Genomic DNA, 16,922 nt, shown 5'->3' with positions numbered 1-16,922 from the left:
TCGTCCATCAACATTCAGCGTCATTTCATTCATCATTTCATCAGTAACCACGCTCGACGAACATGTTCCATCCCCACCCAAAATCTGTGCACGCGGAATAACCCGAGCTACTTACTACCAAAATCCAGTAACCGTTCCATCGATCCTACTTACCAATGTTTCTTTACTACCGTAAGTAACGAGTGACAGCAGCGAGACTAAAAAAAAGAGAAATGTTCCTCTCCCAATACAGGGATCTATGCAGAGATGCGTCTGAACCTGTCACGCACGCCAAACTTCGTTGCGACGTTCGTATCGTATGTAGTGTAATGTACCTCCTCTCCATCGGATCCGAGTGAGCCGAAACCTGTAGTGTCAGTGCGATATGTGCAGGGCCGGGCAGGAGTTGCTGCGCTTGAGGACGGGCTCCCGGATGTGGCCGTCGTCCTCCAGGGAGACGGCGCGGAGGTTGGAGGGGTCGTCCAGGAGCATCTTGGCCACCAGGTAGCCTGCCACCGACCACGTCTGGAACTTGCGCGACTGCTTCCCGATGTACCGCCCCGTCTTGCCGTCGTAGTACTCGGGGAAGTCGTCCTTGGCCAGACGCCTCTCCATCAGCTCCACCGCGTCGCGGGCGATGTGGGGCCGCCCCAGCTTCACGCTCACCGCCACCAGGAGCCACAGCAGCACTGCACAGTTTAGTTTGCGCGCGCCCCCGAAACAGGACATCAGAGGGTAAGCACATTGCCATATACAGTAGAAATGTAGTGCATATATGGAAAGAAGAGCATACAGTGCATGGGCACAGATCCAAGGAGCTAATACTGAATGGACATTATATATGGCGATAAAAAGCAGTGACATACATCAAACAACTGAAGCTGTTCACTATAAGATCATCTATATGAGCTAAACTATCAATCTCCTATTTTTTTGATAAAAACTATCAATCTCCTATGAGGGTTATTTGATTTCAGGTCATTCATATATACACCATGGACAGGTATAAAACCGAGCAGAAAAGTAAAATACCACCACACAACACAAGTGTGCCCTCAAGTCCTGAACCAGTACGTAGACTAACCACAGGTACAAAGCAGAACAGAAAAGTGAACACTAACTATCCTGCAAAAATAAAAATAAAAAGTGAATACTAACAACTAACACATGTGTGTCCTCAAGTCCAAAACCAGTAACCACCAAGGGCAAAAAGTAAAACAAACTCATGTGTTTCAGGGGGGGCATGATATTGCAGCTGTGCAGGGTGTCATAATTAGATTCCTGGAAATACAGATACTGTACACAACCCTTTTCTGAAGACAAATGCCTAAAAAATCACCATAATCAGATACTATGCTACATTCAAACACAATATGATTGCCAGACAGGTAGTATTTGTTTACTTTGTAAGAGCTACTGTGTCAAGACTGTAACTTAAACAAGGTTCACAAAGGAATCATCCATAAATCAATCCTTGACAGCTAAGCTGGACAGAATAGCTAGCTAAAACAGATCAATATTACTCCCAAGCCAGCACAAATTTTGAACTATAATGTGTTGTTAATCAAACTATTTTCAGACTTACCTGGCCACGACCCTCCGTTGTGGTAGCTCCATCTGGTGTTCTTTGGGTCGCATCCAGTGACTATCTGCCATTCCTGGTTTTCCATTGCAGGGTAACAGATCTTCAGGGGCATCTCTCCAATAAGCTCTTTCCAGCGTTCCTCCACGAGATCCAATATTGCCTCAGCTTGTTCTCCAGTTGCCAAACATGACAGGATCGCAATGAAGTTGCCCAAGCAGAACCAGCGGAAGTCCATCCTTGCAGGACTGACGTTTCCAATGAAGTAGCCACCACGGCTAGGCATGAAGTCAAATATCCAGTCAGGGATCGATTCAGGGATCACATTGAACTTGTTCAGAGCTGTCTGCGAGTACTCTTCGGTCTTGTAGCGATAGATGTCGTTGAGTCTTTGGAAGTCGAGCCAGTAGTAACTGTGCAGATGGTAGCTCAAAGCTTTGATCCTCTTTGTTATTTGGTACACAAAGTCGTCATCAGAGTCTTTCAGCAAACTCAAGGCGCATCTCAGAGCCATGAAGAAGAGTGCCTGGATTTCAAGCGGATAGCCGTATATACCCTGCACGCATTTTAATTAATACAAGCAAGAGAAAATATGGCCATGAACAAATGCTTAAGGTATACATTCAGATAGTTCCCCATCCAAAGTTCATAAGATGATCCGTGCTATTTACTTGACCTTGTACAACATTATTATGCAATCTAAGGTGAACTTTGTTTCCAGTCCCAATCTCAATAAGAGCCGTGATACGTGACTAAAACGAATCGCCTTATCTCTTCAACACTTGATTGATGGCATTCACTTATCTGAAAGTATGCTGTTCATAACTACACAGTGCTCATACTTTCAAAACTACTGCATTATTGTGCAATGTATGATTCCTAATGTTCAGACTGATCACATTTCAGATTCCTTATCTCATTTGTACACATAGAATATCCTTATAAGCACTCACATAATCCTAACGAGCTTAATGTAATTTCAATTCTGATCAAGAGTGCATTTGTAAGAATGTGCCTGGACAGTTACCTTGTAATAAAACTAATGGGATAAGGGGACAATTTCAATTTTCATGGTAAGCAGGCAGGCACAAGACATAATGTGAACAATAATAACAAAACACATTTATGTAGCGGTGTCTATGAGTGGCTTACCATTCTGCGGTCTATCATGGAGCAACCATCAGCGCAAAGTAATGCTGGAGATGTATCAAAGCCTTCAGAGAGCCATAGCTTGAGAATAAGGCGCATGGCCCTTTGGCAGTGAGGACTTTCAGCCAGAGAACTGTCCCTAGTATATTTGGTGTAAGCACGAAGAAGAAAAATCCACCATAGGCCAGAATCCACAGGAGCAACTCGCCCGATAGCAATTTCACCAAAATCAGCAAGCAGAGTTTCAGTCTTCTTCGTAGGGTGGGAATGGTGCACCTTGAAGCTTGCTGGCATCACACCCTGTCCAAGCTTAAAAAGATCAACCATCTTCTCTCTTGATTGAAGGCGAGCAGTCTCTACCAGGAAATTCTTCACTATCGTTGGTTCCCCTTTCATCAAGAAAGCCAAGGCACTAGGAACGAAATCCCTCATGAAAACCTGTTCCAGGATATGGCAAGAATTTCAGCACTGTTGATAATAATGTATGTAGGGTACAAGGAGATTTACAAGTTTTTTTCATGAGACACACAGTAGGTGCTTTACACAAGAGACAATAACTAAAAGCATCAATGTTCGCTATTCGAGAATTTTGCTCTAAAAAATACAGTAGAATAGAGTAAGGAATGTTCATAACTACCAAGGACGAAAAAAACAATGGTTCGACTGGGAAGGAAAAGGTAACCTGGTCATAGTTGAGTTCTGCCTGAGACTTGTCTATTGCAGCAAGAGTCCCAATTGGCTGACCTTTGAAGTAAACTATTGATTGCTTTAGGGCTTCCCAAGCAGCATCTGTGATTGTGTGCCTGTGCATTCCATTGCTGTCTGCAGTGAATTCTCCAGAAGGATCACATGAAGATATTGGTGTACAACCACCTTTAACGATCTCCGGGATTTGGGGCTGATGACAAAGTTGAAAACCATCATGCCCTATCTTAGATAAGATTGCTTGACTCACTTCAGCAGATCTGTGCCGTTCCATAGGCCACGCTTTTTTCTTCTGCTCCAGATTCAAGGAATCATACTTGGTATCATCCGTCAGTTCTGTGACCTTACTCTGAGGGGCAATTGTTGAGGAGAGTACCATCTTTCTAGTTCAAAAGTTCTGAAACAGCAAAACCTCTGCTAATACAAAAAGGTAAACGCAAGTCAGATTTTATCCAAGAGTGAGCTGAATTCATTTCGAAATTCAGAAAATCCATACTGTACGAAAAATAAAATACATTGTATTCTAACTGAAAAGGCCAGCATTCTACCAGTAGCTCGTGCAACTTACAAGTGGAGATGGGTATATGTTTGGTGAAGGTTACCAATGACAAACTGAGATACCAGAACATGAACCAGAGATGAAAGCAGAGCAAAATAAAACCAACACGCACTGCATCTTTTACTTAAGAAGATACACAAACAAACTACCATGCCGTCAAAATGTAAGCCTACAGTAAGAGGAACACATCATCTTATCCACAGAAAAAAGGCAATGGCAGAAAGGGACTAACGTAACGTTGGTAATTTTCTCGCATACAGCTAGGAACAATAGCTTTGGGGAATTGCCTGAGGCTGCCTACTGTCTGAAAATAAAATGGGCTATGGACAGTGCATAATTCTAATGTGAAGGTGACAGAAGCCACCTACGCATTTTTACCAGTAAGCCCTGTAAAATACTTCTCTCATGTACAGCACTGAGACCAATACTGCTTGTCCCTGCTCAGAATGCTCAGAGACTCCAAATGCAAATCCAACAATTACAATCGCTTACTAAGGGAAGTATCAAAGCAAACTGATCAATCACCGCACCGCACAGGGACACAGCACAACATTACAAGCCGCTGATGCACTGTCTTACACCGACCACCACATCTCAATTTCTTAACAAAAACACGAAACCATCCACCATATCCTCAACCCAAACAGCACACACAGATTAAACAATCATCAAAGATGCACAACATAATAATGATTCAACAACAAATTCGATCCTCTAAATGGAGAACCGTGAAACAGGATGGCACACCCCCTTATCGTAGGGGGAACAGCACGCTGTACATGGCGGCCAACCGCGGACGATCCGAACGCACTAGTAGGACCAAAATCAGCGAAGCATTCCAGGCACTCTGCCACAAGAGCAGAGACGCGGCCGCGCGCCAGGGCGACGGCCTCCGAAATCGAGCGCGACGCTACTACTCCATAAACGGAGGACCTAGAACGCGAAAAAAAATGGCCAGAACAGGGGACGCACGAACCCGCGCGTGCGAAACCGCAAAACCCTCTCCCACCCCATAAACCTCGAGCGCAGCGAAACCGCGCGGTGAGAGAGACGGGGCGAGAGGGGAGCCCGATCGACGACGCGGCTCCGCCTCCACCCGTCCCCCCGCCCGCGACGAGGCCTGCGGAGGCGGATCTAGACGGCGCGCGCGCGCGCCCGGAGGCCGTCCCCCGGGCCGGATTTAAGCGGGGGAATCGCTGAGGGAAGGGACAAGCAGCCTCGTGCGCGCGTACCTCGGGACCGACGGGCGAATGCTGCTGGCGGGCGGGCGTGGCGGAGGTGGCGGAGGCGCGGCCGATTTCCCGGCGGGGAGGAGGAGCGGGGCGGCGAGGCGTGGTGGGAGGCGGGGGTGTGTCCGGAGCCGGAGGGGTGGGAAATGTGGGAGTGAGGGACGGGTGGGTTTAGCGCCGCGCCTTTGTAGGGGGTACGTCGGTGAGGGCTCGGTAATTAGCTGTCACTGGCTTCCCTTTGTTGGGCAAACTCTGGAGTAACTGTGGTAATTAATTTATCTCAAGAGGCAAACTCTGGTAATTAGCTGTCACTGGCTTCCCTTTGTTGGGCGACGAGAGCGGTAAAAGGTTGCTGTGCGGGGATGAGTCGCGGTCGCGGGTAACCCAAACAATTTGCACTCGTCCGTTGGATAGCTCGTTTCCCCTCTATACTCCCTCTGTTTCATCCATGTAGTGCGTCAAACATTGCAACTTTTGATTATGTTTGTTCATACCTCTCCTGGAGGACCTATCTTTGCGTCTTCTGAGGCCAGCGATGGCACAGAGGAGAGGATGACGGGTCCGACACGTTTCCCTGGCGATGTGCCAGGCGATCCCGCCCCTCGACAATGGCCGGCGTGGTTCGCCGTCAACCTTCAGGCGGCGACGACTCTGAGGCCATGTCGCGGGGAGGTTGTGCTCGTCTCGCACCTGGACTCGGTGGAGCTCGTGGACGAGAGAGGGTGTACGGTTGACAGGCGGACCAGGAGAGGGATCGTGCTGGCCCCGGGCACCAAAATCTGTTGGGAACGTAGCAGAAATTCAAAATTTTTCTACGTGTCACCAAGATCTATCTATGGAGAAACCAGCAACGAGAGGAAGGAGAGTGCATCTACATACCCTTGTAGATCGCTAAGTGAAAGCGTTCAAGAGAACGGGGTTGAAGGAGTCATACTCGTCGTGATCCAAATCACCGGAGATCCTAGTGCCGAATGGACGGCACCTCCGCGTTCAACACATGTACAGCCCGGTGACGTCTCCCATGCCTTGATCCAGCAAGGAGAGAGGGAGAGATTGAGGAAGACTCCATCCAGCAGCAGCACAACGACGTGGTGGTGATGGAGGAGCGTGGTACTCCAGCAGAGCTTCGCCAAGCACCGCAAGAGACAAGAAGGGAGAGGGGTAGGGTTGCGCCAAGAAGGAGAGGAACTCGTGTGTCTTGGGCAGCCCAAACCTCAAGTATATATAGGGGAAGGGGAGGGGCTGCGCCCCCACCTAGGGTTCCCTCCCTAGGGGTGCCGGCAGCCCCCAGATCCCATCTGGGTGGCGGCCAGGTGGAGGGGGAGAGGGAGGCGCACCAGGCATGGGCCCTAAGGCCCATCTGCCCTTAGGGTTTGCCCCCTCCTCCCCTTAGACGCCTTGGGCCCTTGTGGGGGGCGCACCAGCCCACCTGGGGCTGGTCCCCTCCCACACTTGGCCCATGCAGCCCTTCGGGGCTTGTGGCCCCACTTGGTGGACCCCCGGGACCCTCCCGGTGGTCCCGGTACGTTACCGATAAACCCCAAAACTTTTCCGGCGACCAAAACAGGACTTCCCATATATAAATCTTTACCTCCGGACCATTCCGGAACTCCTCGTGACGTCCGGGATCTCATCCGGGACTCCGAACAACATTCGGTAACCACATATATTTATTCCTTATAACCCTAGCGTCATCGAACCTTAAGTGTGTAGACCCTACGGGTTCGGGAACCATGCAGACATGACCGAGATAACTCTCCGGTCAATAACCAACAGCGGGATCTGGATACCCATGTTGGCTCCCACATGTTCCACGATGATCTCATCAAATGAACCACGATGTCAAGGACTTAATCAATCCCGTATACAATTCCCTTTGTCTAGCGGTATGATACTTGCCCGAGATTCGATCGTCGGTATCCCGATACCTTGTTCAATCTCGTTACCGGCAAGTCTCTTTACTCGTTCCGTAACACATCATCCCATGATCAACTCCTTGATCACACTGTGCACATTATGATGATGTCCTACCGAGTGGGCCCAGAGATACCTCTCCGTCACACGGAGTGACAAATCCCAGTCTCGATTCGTACCAACCCAACAGACACTTTCGGAGATACCTGTAGTGTACCTTTATAGCCACCCAGCTACATTGTGACGTTTGGCACACCCAAAGCACTCCTACGGTATCCGGGAGTTGCACAATCTCATGGTCTAAGGAAATGATACTCGACATTAGAAAAGCTTTAGCAAACGAACTACACGATCTTGTGCTAGGCTTAGGATTGGGTCTTGTACATCACATCATTCTCCTAATGATGTGATCCCGTTATCAACGACATCCAATGTCCATGGTCAGGAAACCTTAACCATCTATTGATCAACGAGCCAGTCAACTAGAGGCTTACTAGGGACATGGTGTTGTCTATGTATCCACACATGTATCTGAGTTTCCTATCAATACAATTCTAGCATGGATAATAAACGATTATCATGAACAAGGAAATATAATAATAACCAATTTATTATTGCTTCTAGGGCATATTTCCAACAGTCTCCCACTTGCACTAGAGTCAATAATCTAGTTCACATCGACATGTGATTAACACTCAAGGTCACATCCCCATGTGACTAATACCCAAGAGTTCTGGGTTTGATCATGTTATGCTTGTGAGAGAGGTTTCAGTCAACGGGTCTGCAGCATTCAGATCCGTATGTACTTCGCAAATTTCTATGTCATCTTGTAGATGCAACTACTACGCTACATTTGAAGCCATTTCAAATAAATGTTCTACTTGGAGCTATTCTAAATTGTTGCTCCATTATACGTATCCGGTATCTCTACTCAGAGCTATCCGGATAGGTGTTAAGCTTGCATTGACGTAACTCTTTACGTCGAACTCTTTATCACCTCCATAACCGAGAAACATATCCTTATTCCTCTAAGGATAATTTAGACCGCTATCTGGTGATCTACTCCTAGATCACCTTTGTACCCTCTTGCCAAATATGTGGCAAAGCACACATCAGGTGTGGTGCTCAGCATGGCATACCGTATGGAGCCTATGACAAAAGCATAGGGGATGACCTTCGTCCTTCCTCTTTCTTCTGCCGTGGTCGAGCTTTAAGTCTTAACTTCATACCTTACAACTCAGGCAAGAACTCCTTCTTTGACTGATCCATCTTGAGCACCTTCAAGATCATGTCAAGGTATGTGCTCATTTGAAAGTACCATTAAGCGTTTTGATCTATCCTTATAGATCTTGATGCTCAATGTTCAAGTAGCTTAATCCAGGCTTTCCATTGAAAAACACTTTCCAAATAACCCTATATGCTTTCCAGAAATTCTACGTCATTTCTGATCAACAATATGTCAACAACATATATTCATCAAAAATTCTATAGTGATCCCACTCACTTCTTTGGAAATACAAGTTTCTCATAAATTTTGCATACACCCAAAACTTTGATCATCTCATCAAAGCATACATTCCAACTCCGAGATGCTTACTCCAGTCCTTAGAAGGATTGCTGGAGCTTTGCACACTTGTTAGCATCTTTCAGGATTGACAAAACCTTCCGGTTGTATCACATACAACCTTTCCTCAAGAAAATCATCGAGGAAACAATGTTTTGACATCCTATCTGCAAGATTTCATAAATAATGTAGTAATCGCTAATACAATTTCAACAGACTCTTAGCATCGCTACGAGTGAGAAAGTCTCATCGTAGTCAACTCCTTGAACTTGTCGGAAAACATCTTAACGACAAGTCGAGCTTTCTTAATGGTGATACTTACCATCATTGTCCGTCTTCCTTTTAAAATCCATCTGTACTCAACATCCTTACGACCATCAAGCCGTTCTGCCAAAGTCTACACTTTGTTTTCATACATGGATCCTCTCTCGGATTTTATGGACTCGAGCCATTTATCGGAATTCGGGCCCACCATCGCTTCTCCATAGCTCGTAGGTTCATTGTTGTCTAGCAACATGACTTCCAAGACAGGATTATGTACCACTTTGAAGTAGTACGCATCCTTGTCATCCCACGAGGTTTGGTAGTGACTTGATATGAAGTTTCATGATCACTATCATAAGCTTCCACTTCAATTGGTGTAGGTGCCACAGGAACAACTTCCTGTGCCCTGCCACACACTAGTTGAAGAGACGGTTCAATAACCTCATCAAGTCTCCACCATCCTCCCACTCAGTTCTTTCGAGAGAAACTTTTCCTCGAGAAAGAACCTGATTCTAGAAACAATCCCTTATTGCTTTCGGATCTGAGACAGGAGGTATACCCAACTGTTTTGGGTGTCCTATGAAGATGCATTTATCCGCTTTGGGTTCAAGCTTACCAGCCTGAAACTTTTTCACATAAGCGTCGCAGCCCCAAACTTTTAAGAAATGACAGCTTAGGTTTCTCTAAACCATAGTTCATACGGTGTCATCTCATCGGAATTACGTGGTGCCCTATTTAAAGTGAATGTGGTTGTCTCTAATGCCTAACCCATAAACTATCGTGGTAATTCGATAAGAGACATCATGGTATGCATCATATCCAATAGGGTGCAGTTATGATGTTCGGACACACCATCACACTATGGTGTTCCAGGCTGTATTAGTTGTGAAATAATTTCCACAATGTCTTAATTCTGTGCCAAACTCGTAATTCAGATATTCATCTCTATGATCATATCATAGATATTTTATCCTCTTGTCACGACGATCTTTCAACTTCACCCTGAAATTACTTGAACCTTTCAATAATTCAGACTCGTGATTCATCAAGTAAATATACTCAACATCTACTCAAATCATCTGTGAAGTAAGAACATAACGATATCCACTACATGCCCCAACACTCATTGGACTGTGCACATCAAGATGTATTACTTCCAACAAGTTGCTTTCTTGTTCCATTTTACTGAAAACGAGGCTTTCAGTCATCTTGCCCATGTGGTATGATTTGCATGTCTCAAGTGATTCAAAATCAAGTGAGTCCAAACGATCCATCTGTATAGAGTTTTTTCATGCATATCTACCAACAAACATGGTTCGCATGTCTCAATCCTTTCAAAAATGAGTGAGTCCAAAGATCCATCAACATGGAGCTTCTTCATGCGTTTTATACCAATATGACTCAAATTGCAGTGCCACATTTGTGTGGTACTATCATTACTATCTTATACCTTTGGCATGAAAATGTGTATCACTACGATCGGGATGGTATTATTCAAATAAACAGAGTAACCATTATTCTCCTTAAATGAATAATCGTATCGCGATGGACATAATCCAATCATGTCTATGCTCAACGCAAACACCAAATAATAATTATTTAGGTTTTAATACCAATCTCGATGGTAGAGGGAGCGTACGATATTTGATCAACCTTGGAAATACTTCCAACACATATCGTCATCTCACCTTTTAGCTAGTCTCCGTTTATTCCGTAGCCTTTTATTTCGAGTTTACTAACACTTAGCAACCGAACCGGTATCTAATACCATGGTGCTACTAGGAGTACTAGTAAAGTACACATCAACACAATGTATATCCAATATACTTCTATCGACCTTGCCAGCCTTCTTATCTACCAAGTATCTAGGGTAATTCTGCTCCAGTGGCTGTTCCCCTTATTACAGAAGCACTTAGTCTCGGGTTTGGGTTCAACCTTGGGTTTCTTCACTAGAGCAGCAACTGATTTTTCATTTCATGAAGTATCCCTTTTTGCCCTTGCCCTTCTTGAAACTAGTGGTTTCACCAACCATCAACAATTGATGCTCCTTCTTGATTTCTACTTTTGTGGTGTCAAACATCGCGAATATCTCAAGGATCATCATATATGTCCCTGATATATTATAGTTCATCACGAAGCTCTAGCAGCTTGGTGGTAATGACTTCGGAGAAACTTCACTATCTCATCTGGAAGATCAACTCCCACTCGATTCAAATGATTGTTGTACTCAGACAATCTGAGCACAAGCTCAACAATTGAGCTTTTCTCCCTTAGTTTGCGGGCTAAGAAAATCGTCGGAGGTCTTATACCTCTTGACGTGGGCACGAGCCCGAAATCCCAATTTCAGCCCTCGAAACATCTCATATGTTTCGCGATGTTTCAAAACGTCTTCGGTGCCTCAACTCTAAACCATTTCGTATTATGCACTGAACTATCATGTAGTCATCAAAACGTGTATGTCAGATGTTCGCAACATCCACAGACGACGTTTGAGGTTCAGCACACTGAGCGGTGCATTAAGGACATAAGCCTTCTACTGTCTGCATAATTGCTACTATCATCTTTCAACTAAATTTTCTCTAGGAACATATCTAAACAGTAGAACTGAAGCGCGAGCTTACGACATAATTTGCAAAGATCTTTTGACTATGTTCAGGATAATTAAGTTCATCTTATGAACTCCCACTCAGATAGACATCCCTCTAGTCATCTAAGTGATTACATGATCCGAGTCAACTAGGCCGTGTCCGATCATCACGTGAGACGGACTAGTCATCATCGGTGAACATCTTCATGTTGATCGTATCTACCATACGACTCATGCTCGACCTTTCGGTCTCTTATGTTCCGAGGCCATGTCTGTACATGCTAGGCTTGTCAAGTCAACCTAAGTGTTTCGCGTGTGTAAATCTGTGTTACACCCGTTGTATGTGAACGTTAGAATCTATCACACCCGATCATCACGTGGTGCTTCAAAATGACGAACTTTCGCAACGGTGCATAGTTAGGGGGAACACTTTCTTGAAATTTTAATGAGGGATCATCTTATTTACTACCGTTGTTCTAAGCAAATAAGATGCATAAACATGATAAACATCACATGCAATCAAAAAGTGACATGATATGGCCAATATCATTTTGCTCCTTTTGATCTCCATCTTCGGGGCTCCATGATCATCATCGTCACCGGCATGACACCATGATCTCCATCATCGTGTCTCCATGAAGTTGTCTCGCCAACTTATTAATTCTACTACTATGGCTACCGGTTAGCAATAAAGTAAAGTAATTACATGGCGTTGTTCAATGACACGCAGGTCATACAATAAATAAAGACAACTCCTATGGCTCCTGCCAGTTGTCATACTCATTGACATGCAAGTCGTGATTCCTATTACAAGAACATGATCAATCTCATACATCACATATCATTCATCACATTCTTCTTGGACATATCACATCACATAGCAAACCCTGCAAAAACAAGTTAGACGTCCTCTAATTGTTGTTTGCATGTTTTACATGGCTGCTATGGGTTTCTAGCAAGAACGTTTCTTACCTACGCAAAACCACAACGTGATATGCCAATTGCTATTTACCCTTCATAAGGACCCTTTTCATCGAATCCGTTCCGACTAAAGTGGGAGAGACTGGCACCCGCTAGCCACCTTATGCAACTAGTGCATGTCAGTCGGTGGAGCCTGTCTCATGTAAGAGTACGTGTAAGGTCAGTCCGGGCCGCTTCATCCCACAATACCGTCGAAACAAGATTGGACTAGTAACGGTAAGCATATTGAACAAAATCAACGCCCACAACTACTTTGTGTTCTACTCGTGCATAGAATCTATGCAATAGACCTAGCTCATGATGCCACTGTTGGGGAACGTAGCAGAAATTAAAAATTTTCCTACGTGTCACCAAGATCTATCTATGGAGAAACCAGCAACGAGGGGAAGGAGAGTGCATCTACATACCCTTGTAGATCGCTAAGAGGAAGCGTTCAAGAGAACGGGGTTGAAGGAGTCGTACTCGTCGTGATCCAAATCACCGGAGATCCTAGTGCTGAACGGACGGCACCTCCGCGTTCAACACACGTACAGCCCGGTGACGTCTCCCATGCCTTGATCCAGCAAGGAGAGAGGGAGAGGTTGAGGAAGACTCCATCCAGCAGCAGCACAACGGTGTGGTGGTGGTGGAGGAGCGTGGTACTCCAGCAGGGCTTCGCCAAGCACCGCAAGAGACGAGGAGGGAGAGGGGTAGGGCTGCGCCAAGAAGGAGAGGAACTCGTGTGTCTTGGGCTGCCCAAACCTCAAGTATAAATAGGGGAAGGGGAGGGGCTGTGCCCCCACCTAGGGTTCCCTCCCTAGGGGTGGCGGCAGCCCCCAGATCCCATCTGGGTGGCGGCCAGGTGGAGGGGGAGAGGGAGGCGCACCAGGCATGGGCCCTAAGGCCCATCTGCCCTTAGGGTTTGCCCCCCTCCTCCCCTTAGGCGCCTTGGGCCCTTGTGGGGGGTGCACCAGCCCACCTGGGGCTGGTCCCCTCCCACACTTGGCCCATGCAGCCCTCCGGGGCTTGTGGTCCCACTTGGTGGACCCCCGGGACCCTCCCGGTGGTCCCGGTACGTTACCGATAAACCCCAAAACTTTTCCGGCGACCAAAACAGGACTTCCCATATATAAATCTTTACCTCCGGACCATTCCGGAACTCCTCGTGACGTCCGGGATCTCATCCGGGACTCCGAACAACATTCGGTAACCACGTATATCTATTTCTTATAACCCTAGCATCATCGAACCTTAAGTGTGTAGACCCTACGGGCTCGGGAACCATGCAGACATGACCGAGATAACTCTCCGGTCAATAACCAACAGCGGGATCTGGATACCCATGTTAGCTCCCACATGTTCCACGATGATCTCATCGGATGAACCACGATGTCAAGGACTTAATCAATCCCGTATACAATTCCCTTTGTCTAGCGGTATGATACTTGCCCGAGATTCGATCGTCGGTATCCCGATACCTTGTTCAATCTCGTTACCGGCAAGTCTCTTTAATCGTTCCGTAACACATCATCCCATGATCAACTCCTTGATCACACTGTGCACATTATGATGATGTCCTACCGAGTGGGCCCAGAGATACCTCTTCGTCACACGGAGTGACAAATCCCAGTCTCGATTCGTACCAACCCAACAGACACTTTCGGAGATACCTGTAGTGTACCTTTATAGCCACCCAGTTACGTTGTGACGTTTGGCACACCCAAAGCACTCCTACGGTATTCGGGAGTTGCACAATCTCATGGTCTAAGGAAATGATACTTGACATTAGAAAAGCTTTAGCAAACGAACTACACGATCTTGTGCTAGGCTTAGGATTGGGTCTTGTCCATCACATCATTCTCCTAATGATGTGATCCCGTTATCAACGACATCCAATGTCCATGGTCAGGAAACCTTAACCATCTATTGATCAACGAGCCAGTCAACTAGAGGCTTACTAGGGACATTGTGTTGTCTATGTATCCACACATGTATCTGAGTTTCCTATCAATACAATTCTAGCATGGATAATAAACGATTATCATGAACAAGGAAGTATAATAATAACCAATTTATTATTGCCTCTAGGGCATATTTCCAACACAATCGTGTTCCCATGTCACGTCACGCGCATTGAGGAGGAAGACCCCAGCGGGAACGACGCCTCGGGAGCCGGCGAGGAAGGAATTGCGGTCGGTGAGAGAGGAATTGCGGCCGGTGGGGGAGTTAATTCGGGCAATACTTATGGCCAGGCTGCTCCGCTCCTCCTTGGCCATTCACTTCCTCTCCCAGCCATCTCGATATCCTCTCTCCTCGACTGCAGCGGTGATGGTGGAGATCAGCGAGGAGAAGCTGAGGAGGTTTGCAGGCAGGGACGCGCGCCTGCGCGCTCGTCTGAGGGAGATCTGCTCGTGGTACACCAGCAAAAGGGAGATGTATGGGGAGGCAGAGGCGATCTTCGAGGGTCTGACGGCGGCGGAGGAGCGGTCGCTGTTCGGCGCGGTGGGCGCAAGCATCCGCTCCAGGTGCTCCTGTGGGCGATGGATCAGGCGGACTCGCTGGTGGGAGAAGTTGCGAGGAAGTGGGTGGCGTTCACCTCCTTCGAGACGACGAACCTCGCCCCGGCCATGAGGGAGTCGGCGCTCAGATCCCACGAGGGGGTACTGGCTCTCCCCACTGCAGGATCGGCCATGGCGCCGATCGAGATCCGCAAAGACCCAATGGCGCAAGCACCACAGGAGGAGCCGCCGCAGGTGGAGGCACGGACCCTGAGACGCTCGGCTCGACTCGCTTCAACACCGACTCCGGCGATGTCGACTCCTCGTCGCTCGGCACGCCTCACCGGAATCGATGCCTGAAGCCTCCGCTAGCCTGCAACCGCTTCTGGATGCTGGCTAGCAGAGATTCAGGTTTCGATTCTGATGAGGATGAAGATGCAGGTATTTGATGTGATTCGACTCCTTCATATGATCCCTCCTGCTATAATTATCACATACAATTGGAGGATATTGATACACAAAGCCGTATCAGGCGTGTAAATAGGAAAATGAAGAAAAAAATGAATCAATATGTGCAGAGTTTACTTCTGAAACATGAGGGGTGTGAAGATAGAAATTAAATTGATAGGATGCATACTGATTATGGTAGTGATTTGATACATATTGATTCTCCCAGTTGGGGAAATTATCATAATGGTGAAATTGATATGGCGCTTGTTAAAATGAAGCCCAAAAATCCAAAAATTTGGGATTATACCAGATTCCCTAAATTCTTAAGTGGCGTTGAACCTGATGATATTAATCCTCCCAAAAAACTTATAAATGGTTCTAAGAGGAGAGTGAACAAAATTGATAGGGAACATATTAGGATTGATATACCTCAGAATTATGTGCTAGAAGAAGGGGTTGGTGAATTTCATAGGGAAAGAGGAATTCAGAGTGCTGAAACAGAGAACAGGGGAGACAGCAGAGGAAGAGAGTGGAGGGGGACTGGTTCTGTTAAAGTGGGCTTTAAAGACGCATGGTCCAACAAGGAGCAACGTTTTGGGGGCCCAGAGGGGGGTGTGGAGGGGATGGACATATATAAAGGAGGTATCCCACCTCTCGTCCCTGAACCTGATTTCCTCCACCCTCCAAACCCTAAAATATCTAAGGCGGCGGGGAACGGTGAGGCTGAGACTGAGGAAGAAGAGATTTCTTGGGGAGAAGGAGAGATCATGGCCAATAGACAAGAAAGCTGGCGGCCCAGGCCGGGGAGAGGGACGGGCTTCGGAGGAAGAGGTAATTATTACAACAAGCCCAACAATTTCGAGAGAGGTTTTAATAGGATTGATGGGAGAGATCAAGATAATTTTGACTGGAGGAGTAGAGATGAGAATTACAGAGGAGGATCTGGGACTAATAGCAGTGGCTCTGGAGGAGAAGGGGCATCTATGAGGAGTGGCAGGGAGCTGGATGGCAAGGCTGGAAATTTTGGTTTAGGCAGAATGGGGGGGCAACAGGAAAAAGCTCATGGGGGAAGTGGAGAGACGGGATCTGGAACTGGTTTTGCAACAGTCAACTATAGTGTTCCATAGATGGGTATTCAGAGGGGACAGATGCAGTTGGCGGGTGGTTTCCCTATGATGAACAATACTAACTTTCCCCAGTTGGTACCAGTTGGAATGGGCTTGGGTCAGTTTGGGTTTTGTGCCACAGGAGCAAATGGCACAACAGTACCAATATCTGCTCTCCAACATGCCAAAACAAGAGACTTTGAAAATGCAGGGACTACAGAAGGAGGAAGGGGAGAAAGGGCCAACAAAGAAGAAAGATACGGGGAATAATACCAAGGAAATGTTTTGTGTCAAATGTAAAGAGCAGGGACACTTAAAGAGCGAATGCAAAAACAAACTGTTTTGTGTGGTGTGCCAGAGGGCATCACACAATACT

At 46.6% G+C, this 16,922-nt stretch overlaps 1 protein-coding gene across 2 annotated transcripts; it reads right to left on the bottom strand.

Moving 5' to 3' along the window:
- On the bottom strand, positions 1–5,350 carry LOC123131974 (probable alkaline/neutral invertase F). 2 transcript variants are annotated; one of them, XM_044551713.1, is made up of 5 exons: positions 5,207–5,350; positions 3,393–3,829; positions 2,714–3,148; positions 1,565–2,117; positions 1–668 (listed from the first exon to the last, which is right to left on the bottom strand). In XM_044551713.1, exons 2-5 carry the CDS (start codon positions 3,792–3,794, stop codon positions 355–357), a joined length of 1,704 nt encoding a protein of 567 aa, XP_044407648.1. In that variant the 5' UTR covers positions 3,795–3,829; positions 5,207–5,350; the 3' UTR covers positions 1–354. The 2 variants fall into 2 exon arrangements, with proteins under 2 accessions (XP_044407648.1, XP_044407649.1); XM_044551714.1 differs by having other exon boundaries at positions 3,393–3,832; positions 5,207–5,340.
- Positions 5,351–16,922: the final 11,572 nt, after the last annotated feature.

Source organism: Triticum aestivum, chromosome 6A (genome assembly GCF_018294505.1).
Source record: "Triticum aestivum cultivar Chinese Spring chromosome 6A, IWGSC CS RefSeq v2.1, whole genome shotgun sequence".
NCBI classification, from domain to species: Eukaryota; Viridiplantae; Streptophyta; class Magnoliopsida; order Poales; family Poaceae; genus Triticum; species Triticum aestivum.
Note: the sequence above shows the minus strand (reverse complement) of the source record. Positions and strands in the feature narration are given on the sequence as shown.

Bases quoted from the DNA above. Each gene is read 5' to 3' on its own strand.
- LOC123131974 (XM_044551713.1), bottom strand. From the start codon at position 3,794: ATGGTACTCTCCTCAACAATTGCCCCTCAGAGTAAGGTCACAGAACTG. The intron at 3,149-3,392 runs GTTACCTTTTCC...ATCCTGGAACAG, and splicing joins CAGAACTCAACTATGACCAG to GTTTTCATGAGGGATTTCGT. The intron at 2,118-2,713 runs GTAAGCCACTCA...AAATGCGTGCAG, and splicing joins CCATGATAGACCGCAGAATG to GGTATATACGGCTATCCGCT.